The following is an 18,848-nucleotide window of genomic DNA, read 5'->3' as shown; positions in this document are numbered from 1 at the left end:
AAAAATTGAGAAGGTTATTAAAATTTTCTGTAAAATCTTCTATTTTTGTGATCAGATCCATGGTGAAACAATTCGGCGTCAGTCAAACCTACAGGATAAAGCAAAGAAGCTTCTAGAGGTTCAGTGTGCAGTATGGCAAAGCGTGGATAAGTTGTTCCAAAGTTCCAGATGCATGGTTACATTTCTAAGCAATTCACAGTTTTAAGTCTTCTCAGGTACTGTTGTTTGTATTCATTCTGATGCTAAATTTTGTCGATTCTGAGTAGTCATTGCTAGTATTCCTTTGTAACAAGATCAGTCATTTTGGCAGTACTTAGAAGGTCCAAGCACTTCAAATGGCTGAACTACATTAAAACAGTATATTTTTTGTATTAGGCTCTCTTCGCTAAAGAGGACTGGGAAAATATGGAAGCACATTCAATTGGATTATGTGCACTTAAGATGTTTTGTGTCTTGTGATTATGAACCAGTGTGAATGTACATCATGAGTCTTGCTTTTGTAAGGAAGATGATTGAGCTTCCCGAACTGTGTGGTAGACTATCAAAATCCATTCTGATACATTACATGCTTGTCATAGTGCTTCCATGAGTGAAGATGATAGGACTGATGATTCCTTATTTGTATGCTTTGGTGGTAAACAATTTTTTCTGCAAAGATGCTGTTTTGAGTTCTTTTTCCTTTGTAAGGCTGCCGTTGCAAGTAGGATAGTCAGACAATTCTTTGGCAACATTTTTCTGTCTTTACTCTTACATTTGAATTGGACTTCTCAGAGCTCGTTTAGGAGATCTACTTCTTTGCTTGAGATACTTAGTGAGGTTTTTAAAAGAAACCAAATGGGTTAATTTGTATTTTGTTTTTATGCCTATTTTTTTTTTTTAATTAAGTAAAGCAAAATGTATTAAAACAGAGGCGAAGAGCTACAAAGCATACAGGGGGTATACAAAACAACTAACACCTCTCCAAACAAAGAGAAAACCAACAGAGCTTTACCACCCCTTAATTGGATGCTAACCACTCCAGGAACCCTATAAGGGATAGACGTGCCTCTCCAATACTTTTTTGTTGTCAATACTTTGAAATTTTGATTTCTATATTAGGAGTGGTTAAAGGCTGCACCTCCCATGTTACTTTGTGAATCTTGCTATCATCACGCTATCATCACTCTTACTTAGTGGCTAACTGCTGTTTTTAGAAAGTATCAAATTTGTGTCTTAAAATTTTCACTTTTTCTTTTGCAAATCCTAACAAATATCTGAAATAACAGTAGCATGTTTCTTAATAAATTTGTAGTTTCCTTTTTCTTTTCTTTTTTTGTCAAAATGGAAACAAGAAATAAAAAGGAAAGAAAAGAACCCCCAAACAGATCCTTAGTTCTGTTATTTCCATGAATGTCATGATTGAAACTTGTAAAGTATGACTTGGGATTTTCGTTACTTGCATAAATTTAAAGTAGCAGCATTGCCAGAAACCACTTTCTGATAGAATTTTGAGACATGTTGTGCAGGGGTTAGGTCAGGTCTACTAATAAGTTTTCATTCTGATTTTATTGATGTATGCATATTAGGAGCATTAAAGGATTCCCATCATTAAAAAACAGCTATGATGACTAATATGCAGAATTTTTCTCAGGAAAACAAACATAGAACCAATTGTGAGTTTGAGACCCTAGCATGGATTTGTTCTGCATGACCACAAATATTAAACCAAACCTAGACAATTAAGCAATTTAGAGTGCATTTGGTAGTGATTTTAGGAAGTATTTTTAGCTTTTATAAAGCTTGAAAATTTTTATCCTTTAAATATTAAATATGTTAGAAACACTTTTTATAATTACTATCAAACGCACTCTTAATTGTTCTGCTGCTCTCTATTATCGAGGACGACTTGATCAAATTCCAATTGTGTCATTGTTGGTTGTTATGTGTTTTAGTGGATATACATCAACACTTGGAGGATTAACAACTAAGCATCTGCTTTTGTAGGATAAATGGCATGCTCAGAAGCAGCAATTTCAGAAGATTGCACATGGTGCTAATGGCTTCCATAGAACTCCAAGTTGCCTCAGTGGGGAGTTAGAATTTTCAATTTTTGGCATGAGTTTTTTCATTCTTCCTGGCCTTTTCTAGATGGGGCTATCACCCGAGGTTAGGCTATAGTGTATCGCATTGTATTGTATTAGTGTACTGGAGAAAAAAAGGGTACCTCAGTATTATACCTGGTTATTATTAGAATTCTTTTTCATTCTCAATTTGCTCTTTAATGTTTTCTTATATTCAACAGCTAGATATAATTATAACATTTACGTTTCGATAGTTTTAAAATCTATGTTAAAAATTAAGGTAAAATTTTTTCTTTATTATTTGAAATTTTAAAACTTTTAAAAATTAATTATTAAGGACATAAAGGTAAAATTATACTATATAAAATGCTCTACTTTTATATACATAGAAAATTATTTTAAAAATAAAAAACAAACCATGTGCGGTGTTAATAAATTCATTTTAACCCGATTTTTATTATCATGTAATTCAAATTCAATCAATGTGTTTTAGCGAAATATTTTTAATACGAAAATGTAAATAAATCATATAAATTTACTTTAATTCTTATTGGGTGAAAATGTTCATTAAATCAATTTTTTTATTTATTTATGAAAAATGATATTTTTAGTAAATTATCTTTTTGGTTTTTGAAATATTATCTTCAAACTTTGCACTAAAATAGAAATGTGGTTGGGGAAAGCTTGATTTCCATACTCACCCTGCTTTGTTTTAAAGATTATAATTTATATTAGAATAAATATAAATTAAATTAGAATAAATATTCTAATACAATTATATTAGAATTTAGAATATACTAAATAGGAATTTTATTTATTTATATTAAATGAGATATTGTATTCACATTTTCACATCGTTCGTGAATATAACGCTGGCTGAAGCCTGTAGCCCAACGCCGTTACCCAACTCACGTTATTGTCATTATGTCTCCAAGCATAACAAACGGCGCGTTTTGACCGTTCGGATCCTCCAGGATAGCTTAAAAGCCCTCGACCTACATTCACCCTCGTCCTCCCCACTTTGTCTCTCTGTGGGAGCGGTAAATTTTCTCCACCAATTAGGGTTTTTTTCCCATTTCTGTATTTCTTGGCTATTTGACTTCTGCCTGAGATTTGGACTGTTTTGGTTGAAATCTGTGGAATCTGAATTGCGAGAAATTTCAAGAAAGGGAAATAACCCTAGGTTTCGTTCGATCCTCAACTTAGATATTGATTTGCTTGATGCAGAAGATCGATCGATTAGAGAGGTTTTTTTTTTATTGTTGTGTCATTGTCTTGTCACGCTTACGGAATAAATTGGGGAATGATGTTTCTTGTGAAGAAAAGATAAAATTTTAGCGTTTCATTCGCGGGTATCATCTTCAAGATGATGGCTGCGAGTGGATCTTCATTTTGGTGTTACAGATGCAACAGGTTCATCAGGGTTTGGGCTCAAGATGCAATCCTATGTCCTGATTGCGGTTCAGGATTCGTGGAGCAAATCAACAATCTCTCTCGATCTCCACGGCGTCGTCGACTTCCAGGATCGGCAATGTACCTCGAAAATAGGAATGCTTTGGATCAGGATCCGGTTCCTAGAATTCGCCGGGCCAGGAGGAGTGGAGGTGATCGGTCGCTTTTCAACCCTGTTATCGTCCTCCGCGGTTCTGCAGATGTAAATGGCAGTGAAGGTGGCGGTACCAGTGGTGAAAGGGGAAACTTTGAATTGTATTATGATGATGGTACAGGATCGGGACTTAGGCCGTTGCCTGCTAGCGTGTCCGAGTTCCTGATGGGTTCCGGGTTTGATCGTCTTCTTGATCAATTGGCACAATTAGAAATCAATGGAGCTGGGCGGTGTGAGCACCCTCCGGCTTCAAAGGCTGCTGTTGAGTCTTTGCCCACCATCAAGATTGTTGCTAGTCATGTTTTGAGTGAGTCCCATTGTGCTGTGTGCAAAGAACCTTTCGAACTTGACTCGGAGGCTCGTGAGTTGCCATGCAAGCACATTTACCATTCTGATTGTATCCTTCCTTGGCTCTCTCTCCGTAATTCTTGCCCTGTTTGCCGCCATGAGTTGCCTACGGATTCTCATGAAGGTGGAAGTTCAGGACATCTGCAGTCTCCCGGTCTGACAGAAGAAGACAATGTGGGGCTAACAATATGGAGACTCCCTGGTGGTGGTTTTGCAGTAGGAAGGTTTACTGGAGGAAGACAAGCTGCAGAACGTGAGCTTCCTGTTGTTTTCACGGAAATGGATGGCGGATTTAATCCCAGTGGTGCTTCCAGAAGGAATCCGTGGGTTGCAAGTGGAATAAGATCAAGAGAGGGTGGTGGATTCGGACGTGTTATGCGCAATTTCTTATCTGTTTTTGGGAGGTTTAGAATTTCATCCTCTCGATCTAGTCAAGAAACTGGGTCTAGGCAGGGAAGTCACCCTGAAACAGTGTTCGAGAGATCCTCAAGAAGGCACAACCAGTCTTGAGCTTCCGATGATAACAATGGAATTATATGATGGTGATTGCTCTTTTGCATGTGGTGAAATTCTTGTTGTTTTAAATGTCTATGTTCCCTACCTGAATCTTATTGTTGTAATCATTCTAAAGGAGGAACACATGTGAAAATGTATGATTTACTCTCTGTAGATAATGACACTTAAAAAGAAAGGATGATTTCGAATTTAATATATATCAATCAGAATGGAAATTTCAACTGTTATCAGATTTGTTTTTGCATGCATGGAGAACACTATGCTGTTAGCTGTGCATTTCAAGGTTATGAAGGCATTAAAAAATTTGATGGTTTTTCAGAAGGAAAATTTCCAATTTAAAATGTCAAGGAGAATACAAAGTTCAACCGTTATCAGATTTATTTTTGCATAATGCAGAACACTCTATGCTGTTGGCGGTGCATTTAGAGTTGGTCATCAAAGTTTATGAAAATAGAAAAATTGATGTTGTCCATTTCCCCTATATGTAACTTGTTGGTAGCAGTTGGGCACTTATATTTTCAGTTACTCTGGAAAGTTTCTAAGTTGTTTGGGTTTGTTTTTTATACATGGAGGAAGAAGATTTTGCAGTTTGCTATGCAGTTAGAGGTGACTACCAAAAGTTATGAAGGTATAATTGCTTGCTTACCACAGCACATGAATTAGTCTCTAAAGCATTGTAGTAAATATTTCTTTTTGTTCACTAATGAATGCTTATCATTTTCTCATTTACATAATTTGTTTGCACCAGTTGGGTGTGTTTATTTTCAGTTTCTATGGAAAAGTTTTAAGTTGTTCCATTCCATCATTCCATGTAACATGGTTGCTTTCTCTTTGTTTCAGCAGTCTTCCATTTCTTTTGGATGTTCAACTCAAAAGTACTAGTCTCTGAATTACTGTGGGTCTACCAGATAGGTCGTGTATCCCTATTAAATTCCTTGCACCTGTGATTAGTTCCTTATAATTGAAAATTTCTATCCAACCATTCATCCATGGATTAAAAACTCATAATAGAAAATCGTTCTTAATGTATCACATAAAGGATGCAGGAATCACCCCAACAAATGTGGAGTTTATATCCGACCTTTTGTCCCAAATTAAAAGATTAACAGATCAGGCATTAAATGAATTTACACTTTCAACATGTTACTTGTTTAGATGTGCTGAAGTGCATTCACGTTATGAAAGGTTATGCAATCACCTTAAGTCATTTACTCATCAGTGTGTGTTATTTTGCTTATTTGTTTTTGTCTTAGCATAAAGGTCTTTAATGAGTTTGTGTGTTCTTAAAGCTTTACAATATTTGTTTGAAATGGTCTACTACACAGTATAGTTCAGTTTCTTGTAGACTCTAGTTCAAATTTCCTAGGTCAAGTTTCCAAACCTAATCCTACCCTAATTCTTTCTGATAAGAAGTCCTACCAGAAATATGAAGTTAAGTGTTTCGGGAATTTCTCCATAGCAGAAAACTGAAAATAAAGTTGATCAACCATGAGAAAAGTTAGGGCCTGTGATATTTTTGGAGAGTGTTGCAATAGGTTTGGTTTCTTTCAACCCATCCATGCAGCAAGAATTCACAACATAAGATGATATTGTGCTTTTTTTCACTCTGAAATATCAATATTTTCTCAGAATATTCCAGGAAATGAAGACATCTTTGTTGTATTCAGGCTAAGATCTGTTTATGAATGTACAGGTAGATTACAAACTGGTGAGGTAAGACACTGATTTGTTATTTTGATTACTACATGCTATAGCTGTTTTATGTCTAACTGGTGTGCACAAGTTGGCTTGTTTAGTGTGTAATCTTTAGTCTTTTGGAATGGTGCTTGGATTATTTGTTGTTGATACCCCATATCTAGCAATAAGACATAAATAAATAATGTGGAATATGTTCCTTACAAGAGCTTCCCTTTTGACAAGGGGAAATTGATGATGATCAATCTCCAAGATTTCCTTAAGAAAGGAATGAAAGGAAATAAAGAAAACCTAAATGACTCTATCAAAGGTAGTTAGGTAATATTACGGTCTTTCAGGTTTCTAGAGTCATAATTAGTTAGTAGTTAGTATTTAATTTGCATTTAGAATTTGGGATTATTGGATTTTTAAAAATTTTCTTTTTATATTTCTAAGCTTTCTATTTTGTAATACATTATTATTATTATTATTGTTGTTGTTGTTGTTGTTGTTGTTGTTATTGTTGTTATTATTTTAATTTTTAAGGGTTTTTTTAGTCCTTTTGAGAATGCAGAAGTCTTCTTTATTAGAAACATTAGCAAAAAATAAACTTAAAGAACACTTGGAAGATCATGCTTGGTGGTTACATTTTGTAACAAGTTTACAAGATTATGGTGGGCGAACTAAATTCTAGTGGGAGAAAAGGGGGAGGGAGATTTGGTTGAATGAAAGAGGCATTCCATTTGTACAGTGGCAGATTTATGAGTAAAAGAGGGAAGTGGAGATCATTGGAAGGTGCAATTTAGAAGATTCTTTCAAAATTAGGAAATAGAGGTGGGGACTTCATCAATGGATCTTATTTGTTCTGTGAGAGTGCAAGAAGCAAGAGAGGATGATTTACTATGGGAGGAGAATAGGAGGAGAAGATTCAGTGTAAAGTTGTACTACATTTTCTTATGTGCTAAGACTAAAGTGGTGTTCCTAGCAAAAGAACTTTGGGGTCTTGAGTTCCTTTGAGAAAATGTTTTTTTCCTTAGGAAGTAGCATGTGAAAGATTTTAACTATTGATTTTCTAACGAAGAGAGGGTGGAGGATGGTTAATAGATGTAGTCTTTGTAAAGATAGTGAAGAATTAGTTGATTACATCTTGATACATTATGATAGGAAAAAAGGGTTATGGATGTTTCTATTAGCAGTCTTTGCTTTGAAATAGGCGTTTCCAACTTCAATTTGAAATTTCCTGCTTAGTTGATAGTTTAAGGGGTTTGATAAGAGAAGGAAGGTTTGATGCATGACACCCTAATTGTGGAAAGAGCCTAATTGAACGATTTTCAATAAAGAACTTTTAGATCAAATAGTGAAGGAGAACTTCATTAAATCCCTATTGGAATGTTCCCACATTTTGCTAGAAACGAAGAATTGCATAATGTTGGATTTCTTAGATAGCAGTAATTGCAGATAGATTTTGTTTTTCTTTTTTCTTTTTATGAATATTGCTTATGTATATGCTTTTTGGTGGGCTCCTTTTGAAGGTTTTGCATACCATCTATTTGTAGAAGTGACAATTCATATTAGTGGGTCATGTTCGTGTTGTATCAAAGCCTAGACATTCTACTACATAGTTCAAACCCAAACTCAACTCGGATAATAATTATATTAAAAACATAAACCTAAATATTACCTAATTATTAAATCGGCAATACATCATGTAACACATTTAATAATTAGATGCTCCTATTTAATAATTAGATTATTAGGTTGAGTTAGGTCTTGTATAATTCTATATAATTGATGTTTCAACCAAACATGTTTATGACTCAATTGCCCTATTTATTTAAAAACAAATTTACAATGAGTCAAATATGAGTTAAATAGTTTAAAGTTATAATTAGGTTAATCAATAGGATTATTAAATTAGTCAATTTGAGTCAAATTCGTGTTATGCAAGTTCACCCAAAAACTACCTATTTATTAAAACAGTCATGTAGGTTGACACGAATTTTTCCTGAACTCTGATTATACTCGACTTAAACCTGAGAAAAACATTTTAGGTTTGAGTTGTATTGGTAAATTGTATCAAACTTTGCTACCCCACCTACCTATATACCCCCTCCATTCGGTGCTCTTTAATGAATGTTTTGTTTATCTTTCAAAAGAAAAAGAAAAAAAAAGTTTGCAAGATTCTAATGAAAAGCTCTATGTTTTGCATTATCAATTCGCTTGTGTAGGTCAATAATGAAAGAAAGGGTGGAAGACATCACTCATGATTTCAATTGATTACGGAAAGTCACTAAAACTTGGGGTTGAGTTTTTTTCCAAGTTAAGGGGAGTTGATGTGATGAATCTCCAAGATCTACTTAAAAAAGAAATAAAAGAAAGTAAAGAAAACCTAAATTACTCTATCAAGGATATTTAAGTGATTATGTTGTTTTTTTGGGTTCTATAGAGTGATAATTAGTTAATAATTTTTTTTGAGTTGCATTTAGAATTTGGGAAATTTTTTATTAGAAAATCCTCCTTAAAAAAAGTTTTTATATTTCCAAAGTTTTCTATTCTTTAAAATATATATTTTTCTAAAGTTCTTATTTGAGCCTTTTTTTAGAATTCAGAAGTCTTTATCACAAACTTTAATGACAAGAAGTTTCTATAAAGTTAAAAGTTCTAATTTTAAAAAGAAAGTTTTTATTTTCTTTTAATTATTATTTTTGAATGATTTAATCTTTTGGGAAAGGGATAAGAGTCCTAATAAGTTATTGTATGCTTTTTTATGATTTTTAGAGTTTTCTAAAGCACATAAATAAGGTTAAATGCTAAAAAAGGGGGACAATTTTTTATGATGTTTATATTTTTTTTTAGGTGATACTCCTAGAATGGCTTAATGAAATTTTAAAGATTTTTTTTATCTTTTTTCTTCTATCTTTCATTTAATTTTTTCCTTTTTTTGGTTCCTCTCTTTAAATCTTAAAAAATTGAAGCCCTAGCCCATCTTAAATGATTGTAGATAACCTTCTTAAGCTTGTCCTACATAAAAGGACCTGCAAGTTTATTTATCCCTAGATGAGTTCATGTAAAACAGGTACATATATATTGTTGAGTGAGAGAGAAAAAATAGTTTAAAAAAGAGTACAAAACATATATATAGACTGCTGAGTAGTAATATAAGGTTATTGAACCACAGAAGGATTCGAGATAATATGTGAGCCATAGAGTGTAAAAAGGTGGGGCCCATCCTTATCCAGAAAACCACCAGTATCTTGAGTTCTGACGTGGCCTTATCCAATTCCAATTGTAGTATCTCGAGTTCTGACATGGCCTTATCCAATTCCAAGTGTAGCAGCTAGCAAATCTGTAGACAATAGATGGATACAAAACCTGAATCCAAGTGAATTTTAAAACCAGCTAAACCAAACCCCTCGCATATTCCTCGTTGTTTTTCTACAGATCTGAGCATTTTGAAGGCCAGAAAACATATCAATGGTGTCACTAGCTCCACTGCATACTCTCTTTCCCGGGAATTCATTGAAGCAATCATCTCTTCCCGGCTTTTATGCTCGTCCAACACCTGTTGGTTCAGCAGTTTCATGGAAGAAGAAAAACAGATCTTTAACTGTGGTCGCTGCTGTTGGAGAGGTATCAACTGATGGTACAATCTATTTGATTGCAGGGGCTGTTGCGGTGACAGTGCTCGGAACTGCCTTCCCAATTTTCTTCTCCCGCAAGGACGTGTAAATAATTTGCCCCTTCCTCTACCAACTTGTGAATGTGAATTGAATTTTGCCCTTCTTTGAGTCATTTTGGTGAATTGCCATGTATGGTGGATGCAGGTGTCCCGAGTGTGATGGTGCGGGCTTCGTGCGACAATCAGGGGTGGCCCTGAGGGCGAATGCAGCAAGGAAGGACCAGGCACAGATTGTGTGTGCTCGTTGCAATGGCCTTGGCAAGCTCAACCAAGTTGACAAATAGACTTTTGTGCTCCCATCTTTCTTGAAATGTGAAAAACCCTCCTTCCCCAGATACTTCCTCATCAAATTTACATGTAAAATGTACTAGTTGTATAAACTCTTATTTTACTTCCCCGTCACCTTTGTATCACCTTTGAATAATTTAAAATACTATTCTCAGCAAAATGTGGTGCAGGAGATTGATGCATGTGCTTCAACAGACGATGTGGATCCTTCTTCTGCTTTCTATTTATTGGTGCAGGTCTTCCAATTCTGGTGCTAATTCAAACTAGTTGCTGATGAGAGCCACCCAACGGGAGTTTCAACTCCCAGAACAGGAGACTGGGGGGCTGCCATGTGGCCTTTCTACTCTGCTATATATCTACAAGCTTGTTCAATCGATAGCGTAATGTTCTCCTTCTTTTAATTACTTCAAATGCAGATCCTCCAATATCCCCTGGTTTTATTACTTCTAAGGTTATGAATAATAGAAATAATAGGGAAAGCAGGAAACTGCATTTTTGTTTCATGGTTCATTTTTCCAAGATCGACATTTTTTGCTTTCGAGTGTGTGGATGGAAGGTAACGCTTGCCTTGAAGTATGAAAGTGGGTTTGTGGAGTTGGTTGGGCCACGGGAACATCCGCATCCCAATCCGAAGTGACGAAATAAATACATTAAACTGTCATGGACCACTTATGTTATGATTATGAAGTGGCATGAGAAAAAGAAACGGCTGTGTAATGCCAAATTCTGGAAGTCTAAAGTCGATTCAGATCATTATCAAGCTTTTTATTGAGTAGGAATTTCTATCCCCTTGACACAACAAAGTTGTCTTGAGAATATCATATTACATAAAAAATTTGTCTATATGGTTTGTGCTACTCTGGATATTCTGTTTTTCCAAGTATCTCTATTCCTCCATGGAGAAACCATCGGAATTTCAGTCTAGCCAGGTGGCCTACAAATAATTTCAGGCTACCATGCCTTATTTTGGCTCTGCTTATGCTTAGAAACGAGATTGTTGCAGACAAAGCACAATGGAAACAAATCAAATTTGCCTGATGTAGAGGCAATCGAGAAAGTGCAGAATTGGATATATATATATATATAACCTAGAAAAAGGGTAAATCTTCCTTCACAGGTTTTTAGAAATGTAATTGCTATATCTTCAATCTCTTTGTCCTAATTACACTGATATATTCTCTATCGAATTGTTATTTTTTATCTACCGAGTTCACGTCTAGTTTTAAGTGTTAAAAATATTGAAAGTGTTTAAAAAATCATTGTCAAACAGACTTTAAGAACTTATTTAATAGTAATTTTAAGAAATGATTCTAATTTTTCTAATATTTGAAAACGAACTCTTTTAATAAAAATTTTAGAATATTAGAAATATTGAAAACATTTTCTAAAGTTTTCATATATTTTAGTAAAAACTTCCGCCCATAATCTCAGTGTCTTCATCAGGTTGGCAATTTCCATCCAAAGGGGATCATTTAAGGAAGAGCATATCAGGTTGGCAATTTCCATCCTAAGGGGACCATTTAAAGAAATGATCAGAGAATGTTTTCACCTTTGTATTTGTTTGTGCTCTCCATCACCCTACTCAAAGACTCCCATTCACGTTCGCTTTCAAAAGGTACCTCCCTACCTCTTATCGTGTAAGCAAATGTTTCCATGAACCCCGCTTTGAAATTGAACCTGGATTTCATGGATTCTAATTGGGCCACGACAGATTACTATTTTTTTTTTCTTTTATATCTTTCTTTTTCTCCTTTTGACCTATAAAATATGAGCACAAAGAAAAATCAAAATGTCAAGATTTTGGTCTCCGTGGGGATTTCATTTGCTTAGCAAAGAAAGAGGACGAAAATGAGCCTCTTCATTTTTTGTCTGAAACAATAATGCTAGATTTGTGGAAGTGTAGAAACTACTTCAAACCTTCCCTATTTTGAATAAACTCAAAGAAATTGGTGTCATAAAAATTGAGGACAACCCCATTTCTCAAATTTGTGGTGGAAATTGAGCTGTTGTTGGGTCCTTGTATGAAGCCACCCAACCCACCATTCCTGCCACTACCTTATAAGGAAGCCAGCACATGCAACCACGGAAAAAGTAAAAAAATTAAACTCTTCTTAAAAAATTATGCTCTAATTTCTAAAATTAAAACTACGGAAAAAGTGAATCGACTGAAAGCATGGCCTTTAGGTTGTGTCACAGTTGGGGAATGGGGCATTGTCACCTGCTCCATCTTTTTTATGGACCCAATCACGATGCTGTCCATCCACGATTCAGCATAACATGTGCAACCACTTGAACAGTTTGAAAACTCTTTATCTACTTTATTATCAATTTAACTACTCACTGCATAGCCATGGAATGGAGTCAATGGCCTCACCAACTTGGGCACCTAGAAAAAAAAAGAACCTTAGAAGAGACATCAATGTGACTGCTTGAATAAAATATCATCAAAATAAATGAGAATACTAAACTTTACACCATAACTCATTGTATATAGAACTCTTATTATGACAACTTTCTTAATCAAATAATAAAAGTACATAGTCTAAAATTTGTAAAATATGTCTTGAAAAAGGTGGGTTTTTGGACCATATTGGAGATGGGCTACCTAATTGTTCTTCTCTTTAGTCATAAAGGCCTCTTTAAATGATCACGTTACTCTTATAAGATAAAGTTTGACGGTCCAATTATCTCTCAATGAGTGAATATTGACGTGATGTTCATAATCTCATGGGCTTAACCCCCCAACTTCATCATCACCCTAGCCCTAGGTTGGTTGTCCACCCTTTTCCAATGAACTAGTGGGCTTCATTACATACTTTTTGCGTTAGGTCCCGACTCCCAACCTACGTGCAACCCTACCCATACCAATATTTGTCCTATAACTTTTCATTTTTATCGGTTAGTTAACGAGCAATATAGGAATAAAATAAGGTTTATGATTAGTAATTATTCGATGGCTTCATATATGAATTTAATATTCAATTTGATTTTGACTGATGATAAACCTAACGCATTGACAAATAGTATATAAAAAAATCAATATGAGTAAATGAACTTAAGAACATCATATGCAATGAGCAAGTGTAGCCTAGCCCGGAAAAAAGTGAGCCGCTGATCAAGTTGGGACATAAGAAAATGGGTGCATGCCTGGTTTCAATAACAGGGTTGTCAAAAATTTAATTAAATACATGTTAAATATTATTTGGTAAATGCTGAGCAAATTGTTTGAGAAGGGTTTGTTCACCTCAACTCTTAGACTCGTTATTGAGTAGTTTAAAATTAATGCTGAGCAATGGTAGCCATAAAAGATTTGGTAAATGCTACAAACTACATTTGCTCCAAGAATACTCGAAATAAATGGGTTTATTAATTGTCTAACTGAAAAAAATCATTTGGCCAATTGTTTTTTGTCCCTTTTGGTTCTCCTGGTATGTATTATCCTAGAGCAAAACTTGAGAGGACCACAGGTGAACCTAACAAGTTGGAATGACATTCTGAACGGCGTCGTTTGTTGGTAGATCTAACTTCTAAGTTTCTAACATCATTTCTGTTCAGAGATGTCAGTATTTCAGACTGGCAGCATTTGTCCCGAGAACCCACAACACCCCCCTTTCATCTCATTTTATGCCATTACTCCGCTCAGTTCTGCGCTCTCTGTACACGTTCAGTTCCAAATAATTACTACTCTCTCGTTTCCCTCTCACTGTCTCTTCACTCTGCACAACGGCCCTTCGCCAACCCAACGTCTCCATTCTCCATTCCATTAACCACACGCCATGACACTCTCCACTCCCTCTCTCAAATCCATCTCTTTTCTTCTTGCTAACGCCTTGTTTCTCGTTCAAATTCAAATCCAAGTCTGCTTATGTGCTTCCAAATCAATAGACATGTTAGTGCTTCCCCTCAAAACCCAGGTCGTTCCATCTGGGTCATTCCCCAGATCCCCAAACAAACTTCACTTCCACCACAATGTAAGCCTCACCGTCTCACTCACTGTAGGCACTCCCCCACAAAACGTCTCCATGGTCCTCGACACCGGGAGCGAGCTCTCATGGCTTCGCTGCAACAAAACCCAAACCTTCCAAACCACATTTGACCCCAATCGATCCTCTTCCTACTCACCCGTCCCTTGTTCCTCTCTCACCTGTACCGACCGTACCCGCGACTTCCCCATTCCCGCTTCTTGCGATTCCAACCAGCTCTGCCACGCCATTCTCTCATACGCCGACGCCTCCTCTTCCGAGGGAAATCTCGCGTCGGACACCTTCTATATCGGTAACTCTGATATGCCCGGTACGATATTCGGGTGCATGGACTCCAGCTTCAGCACCAACACAGAAGAGGACTCCAAGAACACTGGACTCATGGGTATGAATCGCGGCTCGCTCTCTTTCGTTTCTCAAATGGATTTCCCGAAATTTTCCTACTGCATTTCCGACTCCGATTTCTCGGGCGTGTTATTGCTTGGGGACGCTAATTTTTCTTGGCTGATGCCGTTAAATTACACCCCACTGATCCAAATCTCAACCCCATTACCTTACTTTGACCGAGTGGCATACACGGTTCAGCTGGAAGGGATTAAAGTTTCGTCTAAGTTGCTTCCGTTGCCCAAATCAGTGTTCGTGCCGGACCACACGGGTGCAGGTCAGACCATGGTGGATTCGGGAACTCAGTTCACGTTTCTACTAGGCCCGGTGTACAGCGCGTTGAGGAACGAGTTTCTAAATCAAACATCACAGATCCTGCGTGTCCTGGAGGATCCCAATTACGTTTTCCAGGGTGGCATGGATCTGTGCTACCGGGTTCCACTGAGTCAAACGAGTCTGCCCTGGTTACCGACAGTGAGTCTGATGTTTCGCGGGGCGGAGATGAAGGTTTCGGGTGACCGGTTGTTGTATCGGGTACCGGGTGAAGTGAGGGGAAGTGATTCGGTGTATTGCTTCACATTTGGGAACTCGGATCTTTTAGCTGTGGAGGCGTACGTAATTGGACACCATCATCAGCAGAACGTGTGGATGGAATTCGATCTTGAAAAGTCTAGAATTGGCTTTGCTCAGGTACAGTGTGATTTGGCTGGCCAGAGATTTGGTGTGGGTCTCTAGGGGGCATGTAATGGACACGCTTGATCCTTGGCTCGTGTCATTGATTCTGGTTTTAGTTATGATATTACAGTGGCCCTTGGTTGGACATCGTCGGATTGACAGTCCACCCTCTTGGTTTCATATGTAACCCATAGAAGTGGTGATCCGTCGATGCCAAAAGGGTTATAGAGACGCAGGGGAGATGTTCTTTTCTTCCACATTGTACATCGGATCTTTCTTTCTGTCCACGCAATAGATTATTATTACCTTTACAAAAGTCACAAAACCACGCTATTTTCCTCTTTATATAATGAATTAATAATTTTTTTAGTGTGTTATGGTAGTTATATTCAGTTGATGGGATGGTCCAACCAATTTTGTTTTCACTATATGGCATGGGAATACACATACCATTTTCGGAACACATGGTATTCCTCCACCATAAATGATGAAGGCAACATCAAATCAAACCCTCTTAAAAAGCTATACTATCTCATTTCCTCCTATGCCAAGGGAGGTACACGAATCTTGATTCTCGATTTCATGATTCCTTTTCAAATCTTCCTTTATATATTCTCAAATAAAAATTTTATTTTCATAAAAGCTATTTAGATTCGATGATACAAGCGTCATTGTGTATTCCAAAGACTCGAAACCGAATACGAGAAGAATTTTTACAAGGAGATATTTTTTAGTGGATTGGCCCTCACGAATCACAACGCAAGTCTAAACAGATGGATGGTCCAAGGCCACTGGTGTGTCCATGAATATTGTTGTGGCAGCACGTGAATCTTAATGGCATGTTGGTAAAAAAAAACCCAATTGCATAAGCCCATGTTGGTTGAAATCTTAATGGCATGGCCCCCACGGTGAAAGCTCCCATTCTTCTTACCTTGACAAGCCCACGCTCCCCTTTTTTCTTCAGAGAACATCCCATCTGAAACCTTGATCCATATTTTTATCATTGAACATGCTGCTCACATTATCCCCTTTTGGTGGGCCGTTTTTTTTGTTCAAGCAACCTTGACTACTTTTCGGTGAGAGTGCTTTTGGGGGACAAAACATATGGGAAGTGCCATGCAAAACTTATGCGATTTTGACGGTGAAACACTTTTTTCTTTTCAACGGAATCCCAGGTGACTCTGATTTTGGTACTTTATTTTGTAGCACAATTAAGTAGAAGAGTGAAACTTGGTCAACATCAACAACCGAACCGACCGTCCAAGAAAGAGTAGCCCTTAGCCAATTTCGCTAACCGCACCGAAGGGCTGGCGATTAATGGGGCACCGCATGACATTAGCTCGGAGATACGTCCACTTGGGATTGGCTTAAAACTCTCCCTTCCTATTCCTTGTCTCTCACTCTTTTTTTTTCTGATAGAGACAATTCCACCTGGACGAATTATTCAATTAAAAGCATGGTATTGGCACCTAAAAAGCCGCCTCTTTCTCTTTAATGCCATTTTCTTAAACCATGTTATTGTGTCTCTAAAAATTCTCTTGTTCCTCATTTGATTTCTTATAAAGGAACATTTTTTCCCTCATTGGCAAATTGATAACAGAAAGAATATATGCTGAGAACTGGTTTCTTTCGTGTTCACTTGGATATGAATCTTCGTCTTCTAGTGAGCTGGGAAGATCGTGTTCACTGGGAGGCGAACCTCATCTCAGACAAGACGAGATCCCAACTCGTCCACTTCACGTATGATGTTTTATCATGTTCGGCCCACAGAATCTTTTGACCCATTGCTCTTTATTTTTATAATCCACGGCCCAATCGGAGTCTTTCTGTTCATAGAGGCCCATATCGTTCACCAGGGCCACTCATGTTGACTGATTTATAGGCTTTTTCAAAACCAAATTCAAGAATATTCAAACCTGTTCAATTTTCAGAAGTGATTAATAGCATAAATTATAAAAATACCAAGTCATTTATCACATTTTAATTGAATAAAAATCTACTTACTATTTTGAATTTAGAAGTTGGAAAAAGAAAAAAAAGAAAAAAAGAAAAAACAAAGCATAGTGGTTCTACTCATCCAAAACGTGTATAAATGACATTAAGAAATGTAGGACCAAGAACATATATAAATTCAAACTTGTTATAATTATTCTTAGATTTTATTCAGTGTAAATGTCAAGTGTTAAATGTGTAGAATATTTATTTATGGATTGATGAAAAAAACTTTATGCTAGGTTTGGTATGAGAGAAGTACACAATTTTTTTATATTTGATTTTATGAAAAATACTAAATTAAAAAAATAAAATATAATTAAAATTAGTTAAATGCTTATATATTTTTTAATTATTTAATTTTTATATAGAAAATTTAAAATAAGTTAAATGAGTTTAAAGTAATAAATAAAAATAATTAATTAACTTTATTTTTTTTTTTAAATTCTTCTACTTTATCTTTTTTTTTTCCTTGTATTAATTTGTATATAGAAAAGATAACATAAGAGAAATGAATTTAAAATAATATATAAAAATAATTTATTGATTTTAAATTTATTTCTAATCTCTTTTTCACTTTTTTTTTTTTTTTTTTTTTTTTGTGTTTTTCTTCTTTATTCATTTTCTAAAGCCAAACATAGCCTTAGAGTATAAATGTGGCAATAAGCAAATCATTTCAAAGTGGAAAAAGTTTGAAACCAAAAGGCTGTGTTTGGTTAATGAAAAATTTGAAAGAAAACATTAAAGAAATAAAATGAAAAGAAAAGAAAAAATTAAAATATATATATATATATATATATATATTATTTCAAACTCAATTCACTTATTTTAACTCTTTTTATATTAAAATCAAATGAGAAAATTGTTTTCTTTTAAAAATGTTTTCCCTCCTTTTGTAATTTCATGCAACTAAACATGGTGGAACTTGGAAGGCTGCCTTTGTTAAGAATAAGATAATTTTGTGTAAGAACTTGAGGAAGAGTTACCGTAATGGAACTGGAAATATTTGTGTAGAGGGAGAGGGAGGGTGCTGTACCTACACGCGGATTTGTGAGCCACACGGCTGGCTACATGAATGCACATACATCAAAATGAAAGCCCTTCTTCTTCGCTCTCATAAACAAAAAAAGCAGGTTGTATTATTAATTTCTTCATAGACAAGGAAAAGTAGTTAGTTTTTGTTTGTATGCAAAAAGGCAAATTTGCTGGAGAGAATGGAGTCAAAATGTCCATACATCCTCCCCTTGATTGCTTGCGTAAGGGGACAGCAGCCCCCAACAACTGCTTCTTTTTCCTTGGTCATACTGGAAAACAATTGCATGATAACAAACCCTTTTATTTGCTTTTAGTCCAAGTATAACTTTTGAAGATACTTGCGTCTGTTGAGACTTGTTTCACTCATGAAGGAAAAATCGGGCCTTAACTTCCATGGGATGTTATTTTCACTCTGTAAGCACTGCTGCACGCATTCCAATTTCCTTCTGCAAAATCAGAAATAATATAGTCATCTATGTAATATATATTATTTCCTTTTTGAGTTTCAATCCAAATGACCGTTTGTGGATCTTATAATGTGTTCTTGTTCCCATGCTGCTAGATTAATATGGTTTTTCTGATGGAGATTTCCCCTTTATTTTTATGTC

At 35.8% G+C, this 18,848-nt stretch overlaps 4 protein-coding genes across 5 annotated transcripts in view; all 4 read left to right on the top strand.

Annotated features, from left to right (window-relative positions):
- Positions 1 to 2,249, top strand: part of LOC100266615 (U3 small nucleolar RNA-associated protein 21 homolog) — a 28,702-nt gene extending 26,453 nt beyond the window's left edge. Inside the window, exons 18-19 of one of the 2 annotated variants that reach the window (XM_002269412.3) lie at positions 56 to 215; positions 1,984 to 2,249. In XM_002269412.3, the coding sequence (XP_002269448.1) occupies positions 56 to 205 (150 nt within the window). In that variant the 3' untranslated portion in view covers positions 206 to 215; positions 1,984 to 2,249. Of the gene's footprint in view, positions 1 to 55; positions 523 to 1,983 lie in introns of those variants that run through there. The other variant, XM_059739127.1, reaches the window with a different exon arrangement.
- Positions 2,250 to 2,864: 615 nt separating this feature from the next.
- On the top strand, positions 2,865 to 4,757 carry LOC100244277 (probable E3 ubiquitin-protein ligase RHC2A). The gene is made up of 2 exons (XM_019221909.1): positions 2,865 to 3,307; positions 3,427 to 4,757. The coding sequence occupies exons 1-2, from the start codon at positions 2,888 to 2,890 to the stop codon at positions 4,522 to 4,524; spliced, it is 1,518 nt and encodes a 505-aa protein (XP_019077454.1). The 5' UTR covers positions 2,865 to 2,887; the 3' UTR covers positions 4,525 to 4,757.
- Positions 4,758 to 6,757: 2,000 nt separating this feature from the next.
- Positions 6,758 to 10,331, top strand: LOC100249439 (uncharacterized). The gene is made up of 2 exons (XM_002269123.4): positions 6,758 to 9,929; positions 10,029 to 10,331. Exons 1-2 carry the CDS (start codon positions 9,679 to 9,681, stop codon positions 10,165 to 10,167), a joined length of 390 nt encoding a protein of 129 aa, XP_002269159.1. The 5' UTR covers positions 6,758 to 9,678; the 3' UTR covers positions 10,168 to 10,331.
- A 3,191-nt stretch (positions 10,332 to 13,522) lies between these two features.
- Positions 13,523 to 15,595, top strand: LOC100251125 (aspartic proteinase PCS1). The gene has a single exon (XM_010655953.3). It carries the CDS (start codon positions 13,948 to 13,950, stop codon positions 15,271 to 15,273), a length of 1,326 nt encoding a protein of 441 aa, XP_010654255.1. The 5' UTR covers positions 13,523 to 13,947; the 3' UTR covers positions 15,274 to 15,595.
- The last annotated feature ends 3,253 nt before the right edge of the window (positions 15,596 to 18,848 follow it).

This window comes from Vitis vinifera, chromosome 8, assembly GCF_030704535.1.
Source record: "Vitis vinifera cultivar Pinot Noir 40024 chromosome 8, ASM3070453v1".
Taxonomy (NCBI): domain Eukaryota; kingdom Viridiplantae; phylum Streptophyta; class Magnoliopsida; order Vitales; family Vitaceae; genus Vitis; species Vitis vinifera.
Note: the sequence above shows the minus strand (reverse complement) of the source record. Positions and strands in the feature narration are given on the sequence as shown.